The 25,170-nt window shown below is 45.9% G+C and overlaps 1 protein-coding gene and 1 non-coding gene across 2 annotated transcripts; both read right to left on the minus strand.

Moving 5' to 3' along the window:
* Positions 1-1,225: 1,225 nt before the first annotated feature.
* RS1 (retinoschisin 1) lies at positions 1,226-22,585 on the minus strand. Its single transcript, XM_029241258.1, has 6 exons — positions 22,534-22,585; positions 14,055-14,080; positions 13,347-13,452; positions 6,139-6,280; positions 3,719-3,914; positions 1,226-1,378 (listed from the first exon to the last, which is right to left on the minus strand). The coding sequence occupies exons 1-6, from the start codon at positions 22,583-22,585 to the stop codon at positions 1,226-1,228; spliced, it is 675 nt and encodes a 224-aa protein (XP_029097091.1).
* A 2,066-nt stretch (positions 22,586-24,651) lies between these two features.
* TRNAV-UAC lies at positions 24,652-24,724 on the minus strand. Its single transcript has one exon. It is a non-coding gene; the product is annotated as a tRNA-Val (tRNA).
* Between the last annotated feature and the right edge of the window lie 446 nt (positions 24,725-25,170).

A 25,170-nucleotide genomic window follows, 5' to 3' on the forward strand; every position in this document is an offset into this window, starting at 1 on the left:
CGGCTCCTGCTTTCAAATCCTCTCCTGCCCACCCGCCCTGTCATCGGCCTCTCCCAGGGAAAGGCCTGAAAACTCAGGCTGAGCTATAAACGACAAAGGCGGACCGTCCTTCCCCCGAGCTCCCTGCTTGTGGAGCTCCTCCAGGAGGGGAAGGCCAGGCTGAGCCCAGATGTTACGAGGCAAGGGGGCAGAGGTTGGAAGGTTGGGCTCACCAGCGGCCTAGCCGCATCACGCTTCTCAGATTGTAGGGCCTGACCACTTTCTGCAGACTGTACTCAGCTGATGGGCCTCCTCTGTGTAGCCAGTGATAGCTCCTGGCCAACTGTTTTCCGAGTGTTAAGCTTGTTGAAAAATGGTAGCCCTAGATAAAAGGAAATTCTGGTGTGTTCTGGTCATTTGGGGTTCCTAAATACAGGGAAACTTTGCTCCTTACATATGCAGCCTGTCCCGTGTATTCACCTAAATAGTGACCACAGACTGGGATCATTTGCCTGAGGGAACTGCAGAATGGAGCTATATGTGATGAGAGCTCTAGACCTCCCCCCATCCCTGTGTTCAGGGTTAGGTGTGAGGGGTGAAAGCTCAAAGCAGGGGAGGCCCTCCTACCTCTGGGGTGTTTGGTCATGCACGGCTCTCACGAGACTGGGACATGGGCTCCCATCCACCAGACTCATCTGCGCCACCCAGTCACCCCAAAACTCTGCAAACGCAGTGCTCTAAAGTCCTAAAAGGCCATGATTTAATGAGAACTTAGGAGAAAACACAAGCTTGCTCCCCCTTTGTGTTCAAAGGGAGGCTTTATGAAACTCTGTGTTCCTGTTTTGAACGTGGTAAAGCAAAAGAATTTTCAAATTATCAGGGCTGCTTTTCATCCCCCTGGGACTGCACCTTTCACAGTGTCACTGAGACCAAAAACAAACCAAAAAAACCCGAGAGCAGCAAATTACTCCTGCTACTTAGGCTTTTGCTTGAAAATTGTTTTTAGGGACATTTTCTTTGTTCTTATTTTCTTCGGCCCTGAGTGGGGAATAAGTTCATTTTCTTTTCCTTTCACTGAAATTGGAAACTATATCTTACAAAAAAGAAAGAAGTATTCTCTGCCCAGCTCCGCATTGAAAAGAGCCTGTAAAATCCAGCCCTTTTGGTCACAGTGGTTAAGTCAGCATTCCCGCATGGGCCGCGCTGCACCCCCCACCCCCTGGCAGGTGCTGAGCTGAGGCGGGCATCAGGTACACTTGCTGACGCACTCCAGCAACTCCATCCGGATGGCAATGCGGACGTGCCAGCCCAGCGGGATGAGCCGGATGAAGCGGGAAATGATGGGGGGCCGTAGCAGGTTCTGGACTGTGGAGGTTCGGTCCGAGTTTCCATAGAAAACCTAAAGAGAGGGAGGAAATCCTATCACCATCACAGAAGAGGAGAGAAAAGGAAGACAGATTCCTGTCTGGAGTTGGCCCCAACTTTTAACTATGGAAAATCTCAGTGCTGAAAGGGCAGAGAATTTGCTGATGTCCCCCAAAATCTAACCTTGAATGATTGTCAGCACCTACATGCTCCAGGCATCAACTTAAATGAATTAAAATTGGGTAACAGTTCTTCCTCAGTAACACTAGCTGCTGTTCGAGTGCTCAATACTGTATGTGATCAGTGGCTGCCACAGTGGATACTGCAGATAATAACATTTCCTTCATGGCAGAAAGTTCTACTAGACGGCGCTGATAGAAAATGCTGCTTGATTCTTATCACCAATGTTGTGATCTAATCCTTTGCATTTTGACAAGAATTTTGGAAAGGAGCACATTATACTTAAGAGAGGAATGTTCCCATGTTCCAAAGGTAGCCAAAGTGGGGCTCAAGTGAAAACTTGTGAGCTGGCTCTAAAGTTGTGAGCCAAAGCTTAACTGTGTGTGTCTACATTGATACAAATGGCAAGTACTTTTTTTTTTTTTGCGGTACGCGGCCTTCTCACTGTTGTGGCCTCTCCCGTTGCGGAGCAGAGGCTCCGGACGCGCAGGCTCAGCGGCCATGGCTCACGGGCTCAGCGGCCATGGCTCACGGGCCCAGCGGCATGTGGGATCTTCCCAGACCGGGGCATGAACCCGTATCCCCTGCATCGGCAGGCGGACTCTCAACCACTGCGCCCCCAGGGAAGCCCTGGCAAGTACTTTTTAGACTTTTTTTGGAAAAAAAATGTTTTTAAAAAACAAAAAGACATAAAAACTAGAGAGAAGATTCTCGAAGTGGGAGAGCAGTGCCCAAAATAGAAAAAGGTGTTGCTTCCTGTGTTTTGGGATGTAACATAGCAATTACACAGTGGCTGTAACATAAGGTACAATGGATATTTGGCTATATCTTCAAAGAAACTTCTGTGCGCTTTTTCCAGAGTCCTAGTGCTCTGCCCAATGACACTGGAACATTTCATTTCCAAATGGGATTATCTCCTGAAAAAAATCTGGCTGCCACATTGACCTCATCCATACACAAATCAAGAAGGACCTCAGCTGCCATGATCTTGCCTTTATTTCTTCCCAATAGCAACACCCCACATCCCCTTCTCTGTTTGCTCCACATCTTGAACCTCTTTAAATCAGGAGCCCAGTGAAGAAGGAGGATGGAACAGGCTCCAGACCTCACAACTGCTGGAGTGGAGCGCTTCTTTGCAAAGAACTATCAAGGCCTTCAGAAACACAGGTAGAGCTTGAAAAAGAATGTTCATATCTTTTTGAAAAGCCAACTAATAAGAACAAAAATGAAATAAAATGTCCAAGTATCAAGATGGTTTTTCCTATTGTGTTCAAACTCCTTGAAATTTCAACCCGTGAATGTCTTGCTGTACAAATTGTCATCAAGAGAGTACAGAACCTTCTGATGTTCAGCTGCACATGTCTACTTAACCTGATGAAATGTCCAGATTAGCTGGGGGAAGTCCTCTCAGACAAAAGGGCAGTTAACATTTCCAAACAGCTAGTGAGTTTTTAATTCATTGTAGATAACATTTTATATGTGTGTGTATATATATATATATGTATGTATGTAAAATATTGATTATATATTTATATGTGTATATATGTGTATGCATGTATGAATATACATATGTGTGTATATATGTGTATATATTTATATAAAATACATAAAATCAAAAGCCTACTGTGTTCAGTCTGTGAAGAGCAAGAATTGGGTGGGTCTCAGCCCTCAGAGATTAGTAGGATATAAAGTTGCTCAAAGGTTTAAGCGACTGTTTCTTCTCAGCTGGACTTGTTTTAACCATTTATACAGTTTAGTGGCTAATTTGTTGAGATTGTCGGTCTCAATAGTAAGGAGAGGCCATATCTACATAAAGGGACGAGAACCTAGCCACATCAGTAGTAGATCAAGCCAGACCCATGCAGCAAAGTGTTCAAGGTCCAGTGACTTTGGCAGAATCCAAATGGCCAGTCTTGATTATTCAAGCAACTCTGTGCTGATGTGAGAATTCAAAGACTTCTTTTGCACATACGATGGCACTCATTCGCAAACTGTGCTAGACATGAGGTATACAAGAAAAGACCCCTGCCTCGTCGTCAGAGAGCAAATAGTGTTGTGGGGAGAAAGCATGGATGATTCACCATACCGTGGGGTCAGTGTTCTGACAGAGGGTGGCGACAGGAACACAGGGACGGGTGGGAGGGGTGTCCCAGAGGGGCTGTGTTGAAGTTGGTTTGGGGTAAGCCCGACATACCCGATTGTTTCCGGTCTGGTCCTTATAGTAAATCCAGTTCAGGCTCTCATCGGTCCTGTACTGCACACTGTACTTGGTCATCCACTCGTCGATGTCACAGCGCCCCTGGGTGAGGATCCCCGAAATCACCTTGACCTCCTTCAGATCTATCTGCAACCACTGGCTGCTGTCCTGGAACTTGGAGAGCCAGGCGCACCTGCCGCGGACACAGCGAGTCACCAGGAGCCTTTCCCCGTGAGCGCCTCCAAAGAGCTGGGAGGTGCTGTCTTTTGAGGGGATGGCAGCTCCTGAAGAGCCCCCACAATGCTCGGGCAGTCTGAGCTGCAATCTGTTAAGCACCCAGAAGCTTGTCTCCGAGAAGTGTCCGGCCTCTGTGATACTTGTACAGTTTCTCCCTGCACCTCCACCGCCCAAGGAAAAATTGTCAGATTCAAATAATTTGTCAAAGAAATGCCTTCAACTGTAGCTGAAATCACCTTTGGCGTGTGGTTGAGCATGTTTTTCTTCAAAACATGCGAATCCATGGTAATCGCACCTTCCAGCCCCCTTCCCTTTTCATTAGTCTCTCCTGATGTCCTTTTTCCGTAAGTCTTTTTTTTTTTTTTTTCTTTAATTTCACTCTCTTCATACCTATCTGCGTCTCCTTCAGGTGCTGTCATGCACGCCATGGTAGGCACCATGTGCAGAACATGGAACCAAGTGGCTCTGCAAGGGCTTTTCACAATTGTAAAGCAAAGCAACCACTGAAGGAACTGATTTATTTTTTAGTTATATCCTCATAAGTTGTGGAAACCTATAGTTTCCCTTTGTGGTGTGTGAGTGTGTGCGCGCCTGTGCGCATTAATAAGCTTCTCGGGGACTCGGCCCTTGGCAGCCTTCTCTTCTAATTCTGGACTTGCTCCTTGGGTGGCTCCTGACTTTTAGGTCCATCTCAGGCTTTTTCTAAATTCTAAGCCCTGAGAATCAATTGCTAGCTAGACAACTTCTACTGGATGCCATATAGCATCTCAAATAAAACATGTCCCAAAAGAGCTCCTAATTATCCTCACCCCAACCCCTCATTCCAGTGTTCATCTCTCTGAATTCTACCCCCTTCCTCTCTGTCACCTCAAACATCTAATCCATCTCTTGGCTCCATCTCCAAATGTTTCTCAAAGTCGTTTACTTCTCTCCATTTCACTGCCACCACTCTAGCCCACGTCACCCTCAGTTCTTGCCTGGACAGCTGCCATAGCTTACTTAACTGGTCTCCTTGGATTCCTCTCCCCACCTCACCCCCCACCCGTACCCCACACCAAACAGCTCTTCCCACAAGAGCCAGAAGATTTTACTTAAAACCTAAATCTGATTGTGATACTCCCCAACTTTAAATCTTCCTCTGATAGAGTCTGCTCATTGTCTCCCAATATCCTCTTCCCATTTCCTTTAGTAATAGAACCCCTAAATTTTCTCTGGGCAAGAGGCCACCCAGCTAAGATCACATTTCCCAGTCTCCTCTGTAGCTGGGTGGGGCAGTCAGACCAGATTCTGATCAATGGGATGTAGGTATAAGTGGCCAGCAGGATTATGTATGTATCCTTAAAGGAAAAGTATATGCACTCTGCTCTTCTTTTCTCCCTCCTGACTAGAATGTGGATGTGATAGTGGAAGCTAGAGCAGCCATCTTGGACCCGAAGGTGGAAACTTCATGTTAGGGTGAGAGAACAAGGTGGAAAGAGTCTGGGCCCCTGATACCATCCAGCTGCCATAACAACCCTAGACTGCCTGATCACCTCCAAGTTGATTAAGTCTCTGTATTTTGGGGCTGTTTGTTACAGCAGCACAAACCTGTATTCTAACTAATGCACATTCAGGGTTCTCCCATTATCCCTAAAATAAGGACCACAGTCCTTAACATGACTTATAAGGCCTTGCACCATCTGATTTCTTTCTACTTCTCCAGCCTCATCTCACCTGTGCGCTAACCTCACTGGCTTTCTTTACAGTCCCCATCCATGAACTTGAGGGATCTTCCCAACTCAGGGCCTTTGCACCTGCTGTACCCTGTGCCTCTCTCCCCCTTCCCCCTACCTGGCCAACTGCAGCTCTCAGGTCAAAGAGCTTTTCCTTAGAAAGCCTTCCCTGGTGCTTCAAGTGGACCAGGTCTTTCTTCTCCTCTGCAGCACTCATCACACTTGGCAGATGGCCGGTTGTGTGACAATGTGCTTAGAGTCCCCCCTCTAAACTGCGTGCTTCTCGAAGGCGAGGAGCTCATTCACCTTGTTCACTGCTGTATCCACTGTCCTTGGCACGTGGAAAGCACTCAGTCAATATTTGTTGAATAAATAAATGCATTCTGTGTCATTCATTTATTACAGAGACCTACTTTTTCAAATCACATGAAAAAAAAAAAAATCGCCTGAGCCTCCTGCTCTGCTTACCCAAAGCCTTGACTATTGAGTCGGGCCTTGTTGGCGGTCCAGGAGGCATACCAGCCCACGTACTGCTCCAGGTTGGAGCAGGTGATCTGGTCCGGTGTAACCTCTCCTGACTCGAAACCCAGGGGCTTATGATATGGGCATTCTGGGAAAGGAAAAACAATGCACATTAAAACACGCATATCACATGGCAAGACTCAACAAACACGACATGATCGAAATGACAAATCCGACCCTCTCGTTCGCGCTTTGTAAGGTGGAGGATGTTTTCCTTGGTGGCGCCGTTCACAATGGGTAGGACTGGGTCTTCATCCTCTTCACTGCTCTTGCGAGAAGAGAGTGAAGATGAAGTAAAGGGATTGCCATAGAGACTCACAATATTCATAAAAGCAGAGGGAAGTAGTTCTATGGCAACCTCTTGGTGGGGGGGGAGAATTTTGAGAAATACTTCACCTCCTCCACAAACTCAGAGACCTAAAAGCCAAGAGGTTCACAGGAAAATATCATACTTAAATGTCATGCTCTTTATTTTCCTCATTAACACGGGTCAGCCATCCCACATGATGACACGAAGGCCCCTAATTGTCCTCAGGTAGCATATGATGCCAATTATAGGAACAAAACCATGGTGAGAGGCAGAGAAGGGCAGTTATATATTGAGACTGACTTCCCACTTGTAAATTGCAGTTTTTCACTAGTCTAATGGAAAAAAAGGGTGGGGCGGGAATGAAATGCGTCTGAGTGACTGTTGAATAAGGAACAGTTGAAAGGAGCTGCTTTTTCCAAATAAGAGTAGCCGAAGCTGGTTCTTGTATATTAATTGCTGCTTCTCACGGATTTCCTCTCGCTAATTTAGCGTTCAGTTACCTGGTCAGAGACTACCAATTGCCAACCCAGTATCCATTCTTCCCTGCTTTTAGACTAAAGAACCCTAATTTTGTTGGGTGCGGCAACGTAGCCAGCTAAAAAAACAAAACAAAAGAATCTTTCCCAGCCACCTTTGCAGTTAGAAATGACCACGTGACACAGTTTCTAACTCATGAGATAGAAGAGGATGTCTGCTGGGGATTTCCGATCAGATTTTGCTTGCCCCCTCTTTCTTCCTCTTGCCTAGAAGGAAGACCTGATGGTTGGTGCAGCAGTAGCCATCCTGCACCCTGGGGGTAAGGCCAAGAGAACTGAAGAGACCTCAGCCCTGATATCTTTAAGCTGCTCCTTACCCCTAGTCTTTTTACTGTGTGAGTCAAAGAAAAACTCCTATTTCAATAAGCCACTATTTAGGGGGTCTCTTATTTATAACCAAACCCAGATTCTAGCTGAATTTCTTTAGAAAACAAATGATAAACTTAGGCAAGTACATTCTCCTAGTTTCCCAGTTGTGAATGATAAACTTCAAGTAAGGAAGATCAAACTACTTTCTTTCCATGTATAAATTTGAGTTCAGATTGAAAAGCCAAGTGTATTTACTGGGACATCATCACCTTCAACAGCAAAATGAGTGCTGAGGTCTTTCTGGCAGATAATTTTCAAAAGTCAGTAAAACTGAATGAGGCATGTAAAAGCTTGAATGCCATCCTGAGGCTCCAAAATGCCTGCGGGGATAGTCATGCCCTGTCCCCAGAGGCTGAAGACAGAAGGACAGCTTCAGGCCTCTGGCCAGGGCGGCTTAACTGCCTTTCTGCCCAGTGAACCAAAGAAATAGGGCCAACTCCCACCAGTAACTGCAGCTCAGCGGGGCTGGGGGTGAGGGGACAGCATTTGTAGTTTATCAAGTACCCGAAGCTTGGGTGGGGGGCGGCCTATTAAAATAATGTCAAGGGAGAGAGAATAGGAGCGCTTTCTGAGTGACTCCATCACGCCTTGTGTGGCCAAATCATCAGGGGGGCTTGTTAAGAATGCAGTTTCCAGGATTCCACCCCCAGAGTGGCCACATTTTTAACAAGCACACTTTGAGAACCTTGGTCTGCCAGGGAAGACGTTGGCTGGAGGATTCAGGGGGCCTGGCGCCTGTGGCCTTGGGGGCTTCTCCACCTCCTCAGCTCCCCTCTGACCTGGAAGACAAGCTCAGCCATGCCACTGGAAGGAGGGACAAGGCCCCAGCGTCAGAAAGCTGGGTTTCAGTTGGGCCCTCGGTCGCCACTTAAATTCTAACTGTGGATATCTCTAAGGACCCTCCATCCTGAACCTCCCTTTTCTTGCTCCAGGGCCACCAGCTCAGAGGCAAGAAGCAGAGGGGAAAGAAAAGCCATGGCCACCTCTCCCGATTGCTTTATTCTTGGCATTTTGCGCTTTCTCTATTTTCCCCTCACATCTCTTTTGCCATCTCTTCCCAGTTAGCCCATCTAACAGTTAAGAGTTACACTGAAGGGACCTGGCCAGTGGCAATGGTCTTGGAGGCCTGTAAGGGCTTGTCCAGACGTGGATCCTGCCCACACTCTCCAGGGGAGGCGATTAGCTCACCATCCCCATGGTTTCAGCCAGTGTCTGAGAGCCAGTGCCCAGCCCCCAGGCCCCAAGCTCCATCCCACTGCCACCTGGATATTCTCTAAGTGAACAGTTTCATCTGGGTGACCCAAAGATGCTTCACACTCATGTGTCCAAAACTAAGCACCCAAGCCCCAAGCCTGCCCCTGTCCAGTGCTCCCGTCTCAGGCATTGCCGCCTCCAGCTACACAGCTGCTAACCCAGAAAACGCAGTGTTTTGGCCCAAGGCACAGAGCAGAGACTCTGTGATGGGTCTCAGCCTGGGCGTCACCTGGAAAGTTATAGAAGTGCTGGTGTTCAGGCCACACCCCCAGAGATTCTGATGTCATTGGTCTGGGGCATGACCTGGGCATGGGGTAAATCTTCAGGTGATGGTAATGGGCAGCCAAGGTCAAGAACACCTGCTTACAGCCAATTCGACCTAGGATTGGATCCCACTCTCCCTCCGGTGAGCTTAGGCAAGCTGCTCACCCTCTCTGGGTCTCAGTTTCCTCATCTGTGAAATGGGCACAACAGTAGTCCCTGCCTCCATAAAGTTGATTTGGGATTACATGAAGCAGTGTTTGTAGAGTGTAGAGCCTGTAGTGCCTGACCAAAAATAAGCAGCTAGTACTGGTGTAATAGGGTGAATTTATGAGAGTATATTAATGTCTTGAGTTGTGTATGTTTGTTTTTTATGGTGAAGACTCACCGGGGGAAAAAAATCTAACACCCCTCTACCCCAGTCTGTCTTGCCCCCATCATCCTCCCTACATCACCCTGAGAAGGTCAGCTTCCTATTTCTAAACATTTGGAGTCTCCTTGCATCAGGAAGGAATAAGCTGTTTGCACACGCATGCACGTGATTTGAGAGAGGAGAAGCCTGTTGACAGCCTAGCATCTCTCAGGCTTATGGATTTGGAAGGTCTAGGCCTCGACAGGAATTAGCTGACTGTCCCAGAGGAGGTGGCCAGAGGCTTTGGGCTTTGCCCCTTGCTGGGTGGTGGGGGGCTCGTGGTAGGGGCCTGATCTCAGTGGGGAAATGGTTCCTCTGAGGGGGCTGGACCAGGGATGGGGGGCGGGACCCCTGAACTCTTGACACCCTCAGAGACTTGGGAAGGTCCCAGGACTGAGCTTGGTTCAGAGGGAGAAGGGCCACCAACAAGGTGTCTGCCTTCCCCTGGGGGCTGCCGGCCGGGCAGGGGGCTGCCGGCCGGGCAGGGAGCTGCCCTCAGCCTGAGCCTGGGCCCTGTGCCGAGTCAGCCCTTGCAGGCCCCTTGGGGGCAGGGGGGTGGGGTGGGTGGGGAGGTGTAGTCCAAAGGGGAGGGGCAGGATCTTCAACAATCCTCCTGTCTTTAGACTCCACACAGCCCATGATAAAGGGGGACTCAAACCGGAGTTATCTGAAAATTGGAAAAATAGAAAATGTAACATTTCTCCTGCTCTTTGTGCCCTGGAGTGAAGGGCACTCCAGTTACACGATTACTATTTTCCCTGTCTCCTCCTTTTCCCTTCACCTGGACACCTCTCCTCATCCTTTGGATCTCTGCCCACTTGCCCAGCTCCCCAGGTCTGTCTAGCTCACCATGCTTTCCTGAGCCGAGCAGAATGCCTGCGTGTGCTAGGCACTCAATAGATATTGAGTGGATGGATGAATGGAGGGATAAACAAACTTCATCACCCCATCTCAGGTGGCCACTGGGGATAAGCAAAGAAAATGGCAGGAACAGGAAGCAGGGAGGTCAGGGAGGAAGTGGGAGTTGACTGGCCCAGAGAACTCCCACTGGCCTAATCAAAAAGAAACTGTCAATTGAGTCTAAACTAGTATCAAGCGACATAAATAATGTTGCTGGAGGAATTAAAGGGATCCTCTTTACACACACAGAATACGTCCTTCCCAAGTTTTCTGCTCAGTGGAGGTTACTGTAAGCTGTTAAGCCTGTTTCTACACTCATTTTACTCTTAAGGAAACACCTGCCTCTTCTGAGCGATGATTTGACAATGAGCTCGATAAAGGCATAGTCATATGTGCTGTTAATCCAGGCTATGCACACTTAACATACTAGCCTTTCTTATGCAGTAGATAATTTCTCGATGTGTAGACATATAAAGGCCAGACATGCTTTTAAACAATATTAAGCTAAAGGAACACAAAGAGAGTTCAGGGCCATTTTTGACAAAAGACATGTGAACATTATTATACACATGTGTTAGACTTGAATCTATATGATGATGTAGTGGAATGCAGAATAATATTTATATTAGAATAGGGTATAAACTTGAATATAATATGGAAATATAAAATCCAGAATATAAGTAAAGCGTTGAGTCATTAGATTTCTTATGCTTTGATACGTTCCCTGCCGTATTTCCCCCTCTCAGTGACGAGGTAATCTTGGCTCAACTGTGGAAAAGACAGACCTTTTAATATAATAGTGTTAAGCTGAAGGTTAGGAGGCCATAATGCACCTAGCTGGTCACCTTCTGTTCTGTGGGTAGGGCCCCCTGGCAGTAACAGCCAGTGTGCACCTGCGAGCATCTCCTGACAGCTCTGAGTGACCCTCCTGTCCTGTGCTTTCTAGGGCCGCCTTCCGTCCTAAGGCGGACTCTGGTGGAAGCGCTGAATCTCAGGATCCAGCAAGACCAAGCAGCGTTCTTGACGTTCCAATGAGGATCTGAGGCACTGACAGGCAAGTAAATTCTGGAGGGTTGTGGCTAGTCCTGCTGCCCTGAATCATCTCTTTCGTGGAAAAACAAATGAACATTAATGAATCAACCATTTAACACTAAGGCTGCATTTTTTTCCTCCCTGGGAATATCTGTGTTGTTAAAACAAAACAAAAATGAAAACCCCAGTGGGGAGAGGAGGACACTTAAGCTAAAAGAATTTCTGATTTCAGAACTTCAAGTTCATGGCAACTGTGTAGGGGAGAGAGCCTGGGCAGCCCAGGTCATCTTTCACGCTCCTCAGACACACAGCCCTCCTCAGCTGCACAGTTGATCAGGTCAATGAAACCAATCCGTATAAATAATCTCTTTTCAATTTCTTCTCAGAAAGAGCTTCCGTGGACTGGCATTCCAGTACGTCTCATGTCTCTAGTGAAGAGAACATTTGTTTCCAGTAAATGGTAAACTCCTCCAGGGTAGAGACAATGGTTCATTTTTGTCTCCCTATCGGCACATAATGGGCACATGATGACGGAGGGTGGAATTGAATTCGAAATGGATTATTAAGGAGGGTGCCTCAGTCTTGACTGGGCAGATCACCCCAGCACAGAACGGCTGCGGGAGCTCACGCTGTGGAGTCCAGTGGGACGTCCCTCCCGTGGGAGAAGCCCGCTGAACTCATCAGCACTTAGTGCTTTTCCTCACGACTGCGCCTCACTGTTCCCTTCCAGAAGGCTTAATTCAGAAACCAATTCCTACCCCTTTAGCATATAGGAAAACAGGCAGTAAAAGCCTTTGTGGACGCCCCCCTCCCCCACATTTGCTATTTTAATGCAAATTTAATGAAATAATGCAGAGAAGCTCACACGCTACACACAAACCTCTCTCCTGGAGCTATTATTAGGTGATTATGTAAAGTGAATGACGTGCCGCCGCATGGCACCATCATAACCCTGGAAAGGGGGGGCAAGGACAGTTTCAGCAAAAGAGGTTCCAAGCTGTGGTAAATACTGAGCGTGGCAAATGTGTGATAGGCCGCCCGAGCCTCTGAAAGTCAGAGTGTGACCTCTTAGAAGGCAGGAAGAAAAGGAGCTGCAGTGTGCCAGGTCCAGGACAAGATGCTTTAATGCCTCATGCATTTTATTCCTCGTAGCAACTCCTTACAGCAGGGTCCGTTTTTATAAATAACGTTTTATTAGAGCACAACCATGCTCATGCATTTACATTCAGTCTGTGGCTGCCTTCCATTTGAGGTGTTGAGGCCCTATGGCCCACAGAGCCACAAAGATTTACCGCCAGGTCCTTTACAGGCAAAGTTTGCTGGCCCCTGCCTTAGAGGAAGTCACTCATATTAGTCAGGAGAGGCTGTTCATGCTGCAGAACGAATTGTCACAGAAATTTCAGAGGCTTCACACAACAAAGGTTGATTTTTCACTCAGGTGGTTCATTGTGGGTCAGCAGGAAGTTCTACTCCACTTCACCTCCCCGGCCCCCAGACTAAAGGAGAAGCCACTTTCTCAAGCAGGGAAATGGACCTCATTTCAGAGGAGACACGGCTCCCATCGGCTGGAACTGCTCCTGTGAAGCCACCTGACTGGGAAGGGGCTGAGAATGTGGGGAGGCACGTGGTTGTTTGGTGAGCAATGAATATCCGGCCACAGTAGTACTGCCTCCATTTGACAGAAAAAGGCCAAAGTGGGGGTCCCAGAGTTAAAAAACAATGCAGCCAAGATTCCAACTCTGGTATTTCTGGCTCAAAAGCCTGTGCTCTTCTCAAAATTGCTGCCTATCATTAGTTTATTTTCGATAAATTCCATTAGTCTCTTTCATTGAAAGTTAGGTCCCATCTTACCATCTCACCAAGGCCAAGTAGAGATCCAGGAAACTGTTCTGAACAATGACATCAGTGCAGTTTGTTGGAGCAGTGGCCACTGAGATTTGAAGTTCAAAGGCCAACTGGAGAAAACCCAGAACGTGGCATTCAGGGGGTTTAATTCATCAGGGTTGAAAGAAAGAGGAGAAACAGCGTGTTCCCAAGGGTACCCCAAGGATCTGGTGCCCCAAGGAGAGGGGACACTCACCCGGTATGCAGTCTAACAGGGTGGAGCCTGCAGACCACAGGGCATTGGCACCTCCTTGGCAATCGCACTTGCACGCTTTGTGGTACCAGGGATCCTCACCCTCATCCTGCGGGAAGCCAGAGGGGCAGGAGCTTCAGAAAAGTCACAGTCAAAGGCAACTGTGGTCAGCACCACTGGAAAAGCTCGCATTCAAAAACCTTGCTCATTCATTTCCTATTGTCTGTGGCGGCTATCACACTACAGCAGCACAACTGAATTATAAATCCAGTTTAACCCACACAGTTGCCCTCATCTTTGAGTCTAGATAAATGTTTGCCACCTTGGGTGACCAGCTAAAAATCTCACAGACACACCCACGTAGAGAGCCATGTCCACCCCATTATATTTATCTTCAGGGGCTCGAGGAGCCCCAGTCTGAGGTCAGGCGCCTTACATCTCCTGGAGGTCCCTTCTGGGGATACAATTTTAAAAGGGACTGGATTCAAGATTCCGCCATCTGATTTAAGACCCGGTTTACTTGCATTCACTCATTAAAAAAACCAGTCTTGGAGCTTGTCCAGATAAAACGTGCTGTTGCCGCCACCAGGAAAAAAAAAACCCTTTAAGAATACATTTTTAAAAAAGTGATAATCCTATACATTGTTTTGGCTAGGAAAAATCTTCAAAAATAGTAACCATATGAATTCCAGCCTTCTTACTGTAACATACCTCAGTAGACGATAATCCCAGTGTGGCTGAGCAAAAGGACATGAAAGGAAACATCAAGTTAAAAAAAGAAAGAAAAATTCAACAAATGATTCATTACATGGAAAAGTGAAATGATCACAGTCACATAAAAGTTAACAAAGCCCCTTCTGGAAGAAGTCAAAGTAAGTAAATACGTGCCAGGAGAAACATCCACAGATGCTGAGGAAGTAGGGAAGTGACACATTCAGGTGATTTAAAATTAGGACATTGTTAAAAAATTTTTTTTAAATTTTTTTTAAGTTTGTCTGTTATCTACAGGAAATATCAAACCACAATCAAAGTGTAAATACCATATAAATGATGTGGAAAAATTGAAAATGTGTAAAATTTAACCTAAGACTAACATTTAACCTATCTTCATAGAAGTATGAATAAATAGAATGAATGCACAATTTAATAGGAAAGGAGTTTGTCTATATTAGCATAAGCTGATTGTTTACAGCTGCACTGTCTACTGTGGTAGTCACTAGTCCCATGTGGCTATTTGAATTTAAATTCATTAAATTAATAAAATTAAAAATTCAGTTCCTCAGTCACACCAGCCACATTTCAAGTGTTCGCTGGCCACATGTGGCTAGTGGCTCCTGTACTGGACAGCACAGATACAGAACATTTTCATCACTGCGCAAGTTTCCATTAGACAGCACTGGTTTAACACACCAAGTCCCATTTCCCATTTTCGACAGAACAAATGCCTTTACTTCTTTTCTGATTATAAAAGCAGCACATACCTGTTATAAAAATCTCAAACAAAACCTGAGTGTAGGCAGTAGATATAAAAGTCCCTCCTTAACCACTTTGCTATCTAAATATTGAATCTGATGCCCACCAAAAACCTTCAGATTGTTTTAAAGAGTTAAAGGAATGGTCTCATCCTTTTCATTAGAATTATAAAGCTATTTTTTCAAATTGTGTCTTTTTTTAAATAATATGTATCCATTTCACATACCACTTTCGCGTGTCCACTGTGAGCCTGGCCCTGCACCAGGGCCTGGGCCTTCTGAAATGGAAGCCTCACTCTCTGACCACCGGATGACACACATGGTGAGTCCTCTGCTGGGTTATGCATAGGCTGTAAGGGGAGTCAAGGGGGCATATCTTTTCGCCTGGGCGGATTCAGGGCCATCTCTCAACTGTGGTCAGCAAACTGCTGTCTCTCCTGGTCCCTTGTCCACTGATGATTCGTTCCTAGAGACTCCTTGGTTCACCCGCTATGGGCAGAATTGACCGTCTCAGGTAACAATGTAGACTAGGGAGCACCGTCTTGGTAGGAGGCCAAGCCCTGTGCTGGCAAAGGAAGTGACCAGTGACTTCTTTTTGTTTGTTTGTTTATAATTTTTATTGGAGTATAGTTGATTTACAATGTTGTGTTATTTTCAGGTGTACAGCAAAATGAATCTGTTATACATATATCCACTCTTTTTTAGATTATTTTCCCATATAGGCCACTACACAGTATTGAGTAGAGTTCCCCGTGCTATACAGTAGATCCTTATTAGTTATCTATTTTATATATAATAGTGTGTATGTGTCAATCCCAATCTTCCAATTTGTCCCTCCCCCACTCTAACCCCCCCACCCCCCGCCATCGACTTCTTACTTTCACATCCAATGGACTCTTCCCAACACTAACCTTACATCTTCAGGCTGCAGTGTTGGGTGCTGTCAGTTCCTCCCATCTTCCTTTAGCTTCCATCACACTACTCACCTGCTTCTCCCACCACTCTAAATAATCCTTCTTAATCTCTCTCAAGAACTCGGCTTCCCCTACTCCCACCCCCAAGATCCAGACATGTGCATTGAATGGCTTATTGGATAGCTCCCCGTAGATGTCTCTCACTATCTAAAACTGGACCCAGCCAAGTGCTGGCCAGGTCATGAAGAAACCTGAACTCTCATATGTTGCTGGTGGGGGTATAAGTTGGTTTAACCTATTTTTAAAACTCTTTGGTAATTTATACAAAGGCTGGACATATATGTGCCCTATGACCCAGCAATTCCACTCCTAAGTATTTACCCACTAGAAGTGCATACATATGTTCTCCAACAAAGAAAAACATGTACTAGATTATTTGTAACAACAGTATTTGTAAAAACCGCAAACTGGAAACACTCATATGTCCATCACGAGTAGAATGGATACGAGTGGTAGATTTACACAGTGGAACACTATACTGGAATGAAAATGGATGACCTACAACTCCATGCCACAATATGGCCACGTCTCACAATGCTGAGTGGAAAGTCAGATGATAAAGTGGACATACTACATGAATCCATTTAAACTGTACACAAGCAGGCAGAAGTCATCTATGCCGCTAGACATTAGGGTCGTGGTCACACTTGGGGTGGGGAGTGGCAATGAGGAAGCCCAGGGAGGGTGTCTGGGGAGCTGGCAAAGTTCTGTTACTTGATCTGAGTGCTGGTTACTTGGGTGTGTTTAGTGGTAAAAATTCATTGAGCTGTACACTTACTTATATTCTTCTGCATGTATGTTATACTTCAGCAAAAAAAAAATTTTAAACACTGAACTCATTCCATCCTTCCTCATATTGTTCTCCTTTCTCTATTTTTTTTTTTTTTTTTTTTGGTATGCGGGCCTCTCACTGTTGTGGCCTCTCCTGTTGCAGGGCAGAGGCTCCGGACACGTAGGCTCAGCGGCCATGGCTCACGGGCCCAGCCGCTCCGCGGCATGTGGGATCTTCCCAGACCGGGTCACGAACCCGTGTCCCCTGCATCAGCAGGTGGACTCAACCACTGTGCCACCAGGGAAGCCCCTCTTTTCTCTATTTCTTAGCCTACTGATGGCTCCACCATCCACCTACTACCCCATCCAGAAACCTGGGACTCCTCCTAGTCACTTCTTTTTCCTAAACCCCCACATCCAGTGTCTACCGGGAGCCATCTTCCCTCTCCACCCCCACTACCACTTCCTCTCTCCTCTGGATATTCTCCTTGCTAAAGAGAAACCTTGCCTCATCCATCCTCCATACTGCCAATGCCTGACTGTGTCACTTTCTTGCTCCAGACCCTTTGTTGGGTCCCTATTACCATGGCCCCAGTTTCACCTCTGACATTTATTAGTTATATGACTGCATCTCTCTATTTCCTCATCTCTAAAATGGGTATAATAATAATGTGTCCTTCAAGGGGTTGCCGTGATGTATCTCCTGGCTACCTCTCCAAATTTATTTTTTGCACTCTCTATTACTTACAATTCATCAAATGTGCCAGGCTGTTTCATGCCTGTATGCCTTTGTGCATATGATTTCTTGGCCTCAAATGCCTTCCCCTCCCAACTTTTCTGCCTACTTATCCCCTTCCCTATGAAGAGGACTTTTTCTGTCCCTCATGTAGAACTCACCGCTTGCTCTGGCCTTTGTATCCTATTTCTTTCTTATCCACAGGTTTATCTAAGCACCCGTGAAATTAGAGAAATTGATATAAAAGATAGCTGATAATGACTGGTCCCAAAGCATTCATTCATTAATTTTCTTTGAGCATCTGCTATATTCCAGCCCTAGCTTTAGGTGCTGGGGAAATACCAGTAAACAAAACAGAAAAAAACACCTGCCCTCCTAGAACTTAAGAGTCTAATGTGTGGGGGGGTGAGGGGGTAGTGAATGTATAAATAAAATATATAATATGTAAAATAATGATGACTGCTATGGAGAAAAATAAAGCAGGGAGGTGGAGGGACAGGGAGTGGTACTTTGGGGCTTAGGGAAGGTTTCACTGAGAAGGTGATATTGGAGCAAAGACCTGAAGGAAGTGACATACCTGTGGACAGAGCCTTCTGGGCAGACACAATAGCATGTAAAGACCCTGGGGTAGGCCGGTGCTTGGCGTGTCATCTAGGGGAGAGATGATGGTGGCTTGGCCCTGGGGTGGTGGCAGTGGAAGTGATGAGAAGTGGCTGGATTCTGACTGTCTTTGGAAGGTAGTGCCAACAGGATTTGCTGACAGATGACGTGGGTGTGAAATAAAAAGAGGTTCAAGGCCTGAGTGCCTGGGAGGATAGAGCTACCATTTACTAGGGGAGGAGAAGATTCCAGGGGAAGCAGGGATTTAGGGGGGATGGGGTAGAGATGTTCCGTTTGAGAGACCTACAGGACACCCAAGTGTTGAGGTTGAGTGGGCAGCTGGGTAGAAGCTACTAGAGCTCAGGGGAAAGGCCCGTTAATGTGTACATGAACCCATAGTGTCAGTCCCACAGCTGCTTCCCAAGAACTGCAAAGTAGATGAGCAATTGGCATCTAGATGGTTTAAGGGCTGTTAATGCAGAAGGCACTCGGCTCTGCCCCATCTTCCAGAGAAGCTGGGATGGCAGAAAAGCAGAAAGGCTTTGTCAGCTGTGCCAAGACTCTCTTTTGGGGGGACCAGAGGTGAGGTGTGTGGGTCACTGACAGAGCGGCCTTACTAACCAGATCAAATTGGCCCAGAGGACGTGCCCTGGCACCGAAGAAGGTCTGTGCAGCTGCAAACTGAGCAAGCCCAGAGTTCACATGAGGCCCCTCTAATTGCCACGGCGCTCAGGGCCTTTGCATTACCTGGGTCTATGGGTGGGCCCCCAGAGGGGCTCCAACTTGTGCAGAAACAAAGCAGAAGGCAAAAAGGAAAGGGCGGGGAGGTTTCTACCTGTGGAGAGGAAGAGACCCAAGAGGGAGACCTGGTTTCAGAACCACCACCTGTGCTCAATCAGATTTCTGGCGTTGTTTCCCCTCCCGGACTCCTCTCCCCAGAAAGCATTTGTCTGTAGGCAGCCTGGGGTTGTGAGGCACCAGATCTTATGGAAATGAGCAGAGAGAGAAGGAACAACAAGCCTTTTACAGGAAAAGTTGTCACCAAGGGAGCAGCAACGTGGCTGCTGTCATCCCTGAAATGATTTAATCACCCCAAAGCTGGCGAACAAAAGCAAAAATCGTGTTGACGACAACGTCTTATGGTACCAGAAAATAACACTGTTGGGATGAGCAAAAGAAAACAGGTCAGCCTTTAAAGGAAAAAGGGCAAGATTTCGATTACATGGTTGTCTATTTTTCTCCTCACTCAGATCATCTTCGCGATTCCTCCAGGTTACAGGTTTCCACCAGAGGGTCTGCGACGTCTGCCACTCACCAGCCTTAGATTTATGCAATAGGGGACAATTCTGCCCTTTTGCTCAAAGGGCTACTCCATAGGGAAATGCTTGTTACTGCAGCCAGAAAATTCAAGCATGCCTATATCTCGAAAGGTACCTTGCAAGGCCAGAAAGCAAAGTGCGCATTAGACACACTTAGGGAAGACTATTTCAGTCTGTTTGCTTGGCTGTCACTAAATACAGAGTTTTCCTTCCCATGGAAACAGGTGAAGCCGAGGAGGAAAGCATAAAATTATGAGTGATAGAAACTGTCTATAAGTACCTTCCAATCTATTTGAGAAACAAGAATAAGACACAGGAGAAAAACAGCAGGCTGCAATAATGTCCCTCTGGCAAAGAAGAAAGAAGGAAATTGCTTCTGGTGTGAAAGTGTTACTCTTTTAGGTGACAGGCGTATTCATGGGTGAATCTGTTATCTGTACGTGCTTCAACACAGGTGAATGTCAAAAATATATGCTAGGGACTTCCCTGGTGGTGCATGCCAATGCAGGGGACACGGGTTTGATCCCTGGTCCGGGAAGATCCCACATGCCGCGGAGCAGCTAAGCCCGTGCGCCACAAGTACTGAGCCTGCGCTCTAGAGCCTGTGCTCCGCAACAAGAGAAGCCACCACAATGAGAAGTCTGCGCACCACAACCAAGAGTCGTTCCTGCTCGCCACAACTAGAAAGCCCGTGCACAGCAACGAAGACCCAATGCAGCCAAAAATAAATAAATAAACTTATTTTTAAAAATATGCTAAGTGAAAGACAAAAGACCATATGTTGTATGATTCTGCTTAAATGAAATGTCCAGAAAAGGCAAATCTATACGAGACAAAGTAGATCAGTGGTTGACAGTGGCTGGGGGGAGGGGGAAGTGAGGAGTGAGTACTTAATGTCTACTGGTTTCTTTGGGGGATGATGAAAATGTTCTAAAATTACATTGTGTGCTCCTCAAATCTGTAAATACACTAAAAACCATTGAATGACACCCTTTAAATGGGTGAATTTAGTGGTATGTAAATTACATCTCAATAAAGCTACTTTGAAAAAAAATCTGCTATCCCTGATGCTTGACACACCTGCAAGGAAGGACACACACTCACCTGTAAGATGAGGCTTGGTGATTTTTTTTTTTTTTGGCTTGTTTTTATATAATAGCCATGACCAAGCAGTGGAACAATATACTTCAGTAAGGTGGGTGTTTTAAAAATCATCATTGGTATGTAATCTAAAATGTACAATGCAACATAAATAGAAGCCTGCCTCAGTTAAGAGACAGAGGTAGTGCTTTACGATGATGATTTGTGTATTCCCAATGACCCTTCACCAAACGCATAAGTGGAGTCAATCCATTTACCTTATTTCACTGTAGTAAGGATCCACTGCTGCCGTGGAACAGAAACAGCAAAGAGTAAGTTAGACAAAGAACCTTTGTCTTCAGGTTCCCAGTTGTGCAGCACACATCTTTCCCCTGTGCATTGGCCTTATTTCTCTATCTGGATTGTAAACTGATTAAGTGCAGCAGTTGTATTCTGCCTTTTTTCTCTGCCTCCTGGCGTATCCCTCTAGCTCAGGGTAGAGCACACCTAGGTTGCCAAGCCAGATTTTGGTGTGGCTGCTTTCCTTTAATGCCCGTGAGGGTGGAGGGCCTGGGTTAGGTGGGTAAGAGAATTTAAGTGTTTCAAGCCTACCTGCTGGACCACATTCCATTCCACCAGGACAGATGGGATTCTCTGTTCTTCGTGGAAATTTCTGGAGCTCCCCAGCCATGCACAAAGATTGATAAGCTATAGAACAGGAAAGAGTGCTGTGCACTGTGCCTCCTGACAGCGTGTCTTTTATTACTGTTATCCCCTGACTGCGCGGGTATAATTGAAAAGTGGCCTGATAACCTTTTCTAGGGCTTATTCCCATTTAGGGGTCACAGAACAAAGATTTTAGAGTTGGCACAGCGAAAACAAGAATCTGCCAGGTGTATCAAGTTCTTACACAGCATTTGGCCTATCATAGCAGGAACTCAGAAATGGATTCTTGAACTGACATCAATGGATTCTTGAATGAATCAATGGATGAATGAATCTCAATGCCAATCACAAATAAGAGGAGTCTGAGGGTGAGCCCTGTGGATGTCTGAGAACCAAGGGTATTGGGATCTAAGCCTTGAAAGGTTCTGTTTAGATTTTCTTGGTGAGGAAGAGGCACGGAGTAAAGGAAAAACAACAACCCCCCCCCCCCCCGCCCTACTTAGAAATATGTCTTGGGGGTTTGCAAAATAACCTTGGGGTTATATTTTTACAGGTCTTTCCAAATATTGAGAAATGTGACTAACACAAGTTTTGCGATTGGGTAATCATGAAAGTGAGTATTCTACCAATAAAATATAATGAGAGAGTAGAGAAGAGAATGATTTAAACGAGGGCTTCTGACTCTGTGTGAGTTTTGTCATGTCTGTCTACCAGGTCATTGGCAGAGCGGAGAGGTCTCCTCCTTCCTGCCCTCCTTATTTATTTCCTGTAACGCACATAAATACACAGTGACCACAAAGAAACAATTTCTAATGTCTGAGTTGATGGGTCCTTAAGAGTTGAGAGAGGCATGGAAGAGCATGATTTCAAAGATTGACAGAGAATTTAAAAGTTGAATTGGATGACATTTTAGAGATTTGCCTTCAATTTCTCCGTAATTAAGCATTTCACTCCCGCCAGGGCTATATTTAGAAATTTTAAAATGATTGAGTATATTGAGTCTTTGGGGATTCCTGACTCTCAGTTGGATTATGCGTTCTATTAGTGTCCAGTTGTATTCGGCGTGCTATGTTAATCCATATTTAAACTAGGGTGACCTTACATCCTGATTTGCCTGGGACAGTCCTGGTTCACACTTGTTGTCCCAGCAAAATTATTAATAGCATCCTCCACCACTCTCAGTAGTGTCCTGGTTTGGAAGACTAAATTCTATAGTCACTCTAACTTTGACTCCCCAAAACTTTCAAGAATGCACCACACTTTCTTATGAATTGTTGCAATTTATAGCTATTTCATACGATTTTTGAGACCCTTCCTTCTTTCTGTCCCATTTTAAGCATCCTTTGAACTTTAGAAGGCTCCTCACGGAACCAGAAAGCCAGTGGTGAGACAAAGAGGACTGCATCACACAAAGACAACTGTTGTTCATTAATAACACATTAATTAATTAGCATGCTTTGCTAATTGAGAATATTTTAATTATTCTGGTTGCATTTCTATTAATCAGCTGTATGATTAAGTCAGTTGTATTATTAGGTATTTAATGAGTGCTAATGGTTTGATAGCACATACCTTCAGAGCCAAAGAGAAGTAAAAGCAAGAAGCCTTCTATCTTGCGTGGCATTCTCCCCTTGTCTTAGCTGCTGCTCTTCCTTATCAAAGTGGAGAGCTTTCCTAGGAACAGCAGCTTAACTTGAGCACTGGCCTCATTAAGCATCTTATTTCATTTACTTCTTAGGGCTTTGGCCAAGCCCTGCTAAGTTAACCCACATAGTTACCTGCCTCAATAAGACGTCTCAGAGGAGAAGCTAACGTCAACTGAGGTCAGTTTAGCAAAGGAAGGTATTGGCTTTATTCTATCTTTAAACGTAAGGGAAGCAGTGGAGGAAAATAGAAACTAGAATCAGAAGACCCAGGTCTTAATCCTTTCTCTGCCATCGTCTTCTAGGGGGTGACCTTGAGCAATTTCCTGCCAAACAAACACTAACATTCTCGAATTCTATGAAAATGACATGGATTCCCCCTCTCAGAAAGCAAGCTGGCATCATGTTTACACCTACTCACTCAGGAAAATACTAAATTGGGAGGGGGCGGTCAGTTACACGCAAAGATTTACATTGCTGTGTTATTTATAATAAGACAAAATTGGAAACAATCTACATAGGGGATTCAGGACAGCAGGCAGGGTTAAGAGCACAGATTCCCAAGCCAGACTGGATGCAAATCCCGGCTCAAACCAGTTGTTATGTAGCCTTGGGAAAGTCACTTAAGGTCTCTGTGCCTCAATTTTCTCATCTGTATGATGGTGATAATAATGCCTATTTCATAGAGTTAGTTTGAGGCTTAAGTGGGATGATATACATAAAAAATACTTAGAATAGTGTTTAACATAATTAGCTATTATTATTACTATACAGCCAATAACAATAAAGTTGATGGGGTGGGGAGGGGAGTTGTTTAATGGATACAGAGCTTCAGTTTTCCAAGGTAAGAAAGTTCTGGAGATCTTTTTCACAACAGTGTGACTTTACTTAGCATTTCAGAACTATACACTTAAAAACGGTTAAGAAGGTTTAAAAAAAAAAGTTAATGAAGTGATTGTAATAAAAAGGACAATCATGTGTTATAATCCTGAGTTAGAAAAGGATACAAATTTACCCACTGTATGAACAAAACTATGTGGAAACACTCAAAGAAAAATACTGAGTTTCCCCTTCCCTTTTTTTTCCGTATACATATATATTGCAAAATGATCACCACAATAAGGTTAGTTAACACATCCATTGTCTCAGAAAGTAACCATTTTTTGTGTGTCTGGTGAGAAAATGTAAGATCCACTCTCTTAGCAAATTTCAAGTATACAATATTGTTAACTGTAATCACCATGCTGTACATTAATCCACTTCCCTCTTTAGTTCTTGGCCACCACTTTAGTTCTTGACCTTTTTCACCTCAATCCCCCAGGGTCCCAGAGACCTTTACTTCACTCCTGTTGTCAAAGATGAAAAAGGTCAATATTGAAAAGATAATAACCCCCCAAAGCGAAGCTGTAATGAACTAATACAGAGGAACAAAAAGGAACTAAAGTTTACTCATTCAATCAGCATTTTGGGGGTGTCCACAAGCCTGACGCTTATTCTATACTATGTATGGATTCTTCATTAAACAGACGAAGGTCTCTTTAACAAACCCTACCGCAGTACTAGAAAGAAAACAACTATTGTTTTCTCTGCTCTGTATTTTAGAGTTTACTGAAAAAATTAAACCTTTAATAATAATAAACCTTTAATAATTTAACTGCAGTCAAAGCACCGCTGTACTGCCATAGTTTAGTTGGAGGCTTTGGAGGGCCGGCCTGCCCTGGTTTGTAAGGAAGGGGCCGTGCTGGGTGATCTTGGTTCCCACGAGCGCCGGATTTCCCGAGGTCGCCCCGGAGCACCGAAGGAGAGGTCGGGGTAGGGCCCTGGCGGGGCGGGGTCGCCCTCGGGACTACAACACGGCCAGGCCCCCACTTATGCTGTTTCCTAGGTCGGGCGAGGGCGGCAGGGATGGGAGGAGTGGCTATCTGTCATTACGCTTCTGCGGTAAAAACATTCCAAAAAGTAGACAAATAAAGATTAAAAAAAAAATTAATGGGAGAAAGAAAAGCACTTCTCTTCTTTAAAGAGTGAAAAATCGACCGTGCCAGTTTGGTTCCACTGGGGCTCGAACCCAGGACCTTCTGCGTGTAAAGCAGACGTGATAACCACTACACTATGGAACCCCTTCGCAACTCCCTTTTATCATTACTTTATTCATAGTGTCACATGAGAACCGGCTCCTCGGCTGAAACCCCGCCCATCCACCGTAACTCCGCCCCCGCCGTGGCCCCGCGCCGCCTGTGAGATTTGGTGTTCGCGGCCAGGTGGCGGGCTCCGGCTCCGGCGTCTGGGTAGTTCGTCCTTCCTCCCCGCCGGCCTCGTCGCCCCTGCGACCACGGGGAGGCCGGGGCGAGGGGTTACCCTCCTGGCCAGAGCGCCGCCCCGCTAGTCACCCTTCCCCAAGCTTTCCCGCAGCCCGGGCGTCGGCGAGGTCGGCCCGGTGGGCGGAAGGGGGACAGTACCCAGGGCGCGGCCCCTTTTGACAGCTCCCCTCAGCCTGAGGGACCCGCACTTCCCCACTTTCCCCCGGGCACACTGAGCCGCTTCCGGCAGCACTGGAAGCCTTGAG

This window comes from Monodon monoceros, unplaced genomic scaffold (genome assembly GCF_005190385.1).
Source record: "Monodon monoceros isolate NGI ecotype Baffin Bay Population unplaced genomic scaffold, NGI_Narwhal_1 Super_Scaffold_22, whole genome shotgun sequence".
Classification (NCBI taxonomy): Eukaryota; Metazoa; Chordata; class Mammalia; order Artiodactyla; family Monodontidae; genus Monodon; species Monodon monoceros.

What these genes read in the sequence shown, in the direction of transcription:
- RS1 (XM_029241258.1), bottom strand. Translation starts at nt 22,585, where the DNA reads ATGCCACGCAAGATAGAAGGCTTCTTGCTTTTACTTCTCTTTGGCTCT. An exon ending in ACTTCTCTTTGGCTCTGAAG is followed by an intron (nt 14,081 to 22,533) that starts GTATGTGCTATC and finishes CCTTTTGCTCAG; the next exon opens with CCACACTGGGATTATCGTCT. An exon ending in CTCAATAGTCAAGGCTTTGG is followed by an intron (nt 3,915 to 6,138) that starts GTAAGCAGAGCA and finishes TGTCCGCGGCAG; the next exon opens with GTGCGCCTGGCTCTCCAAGT.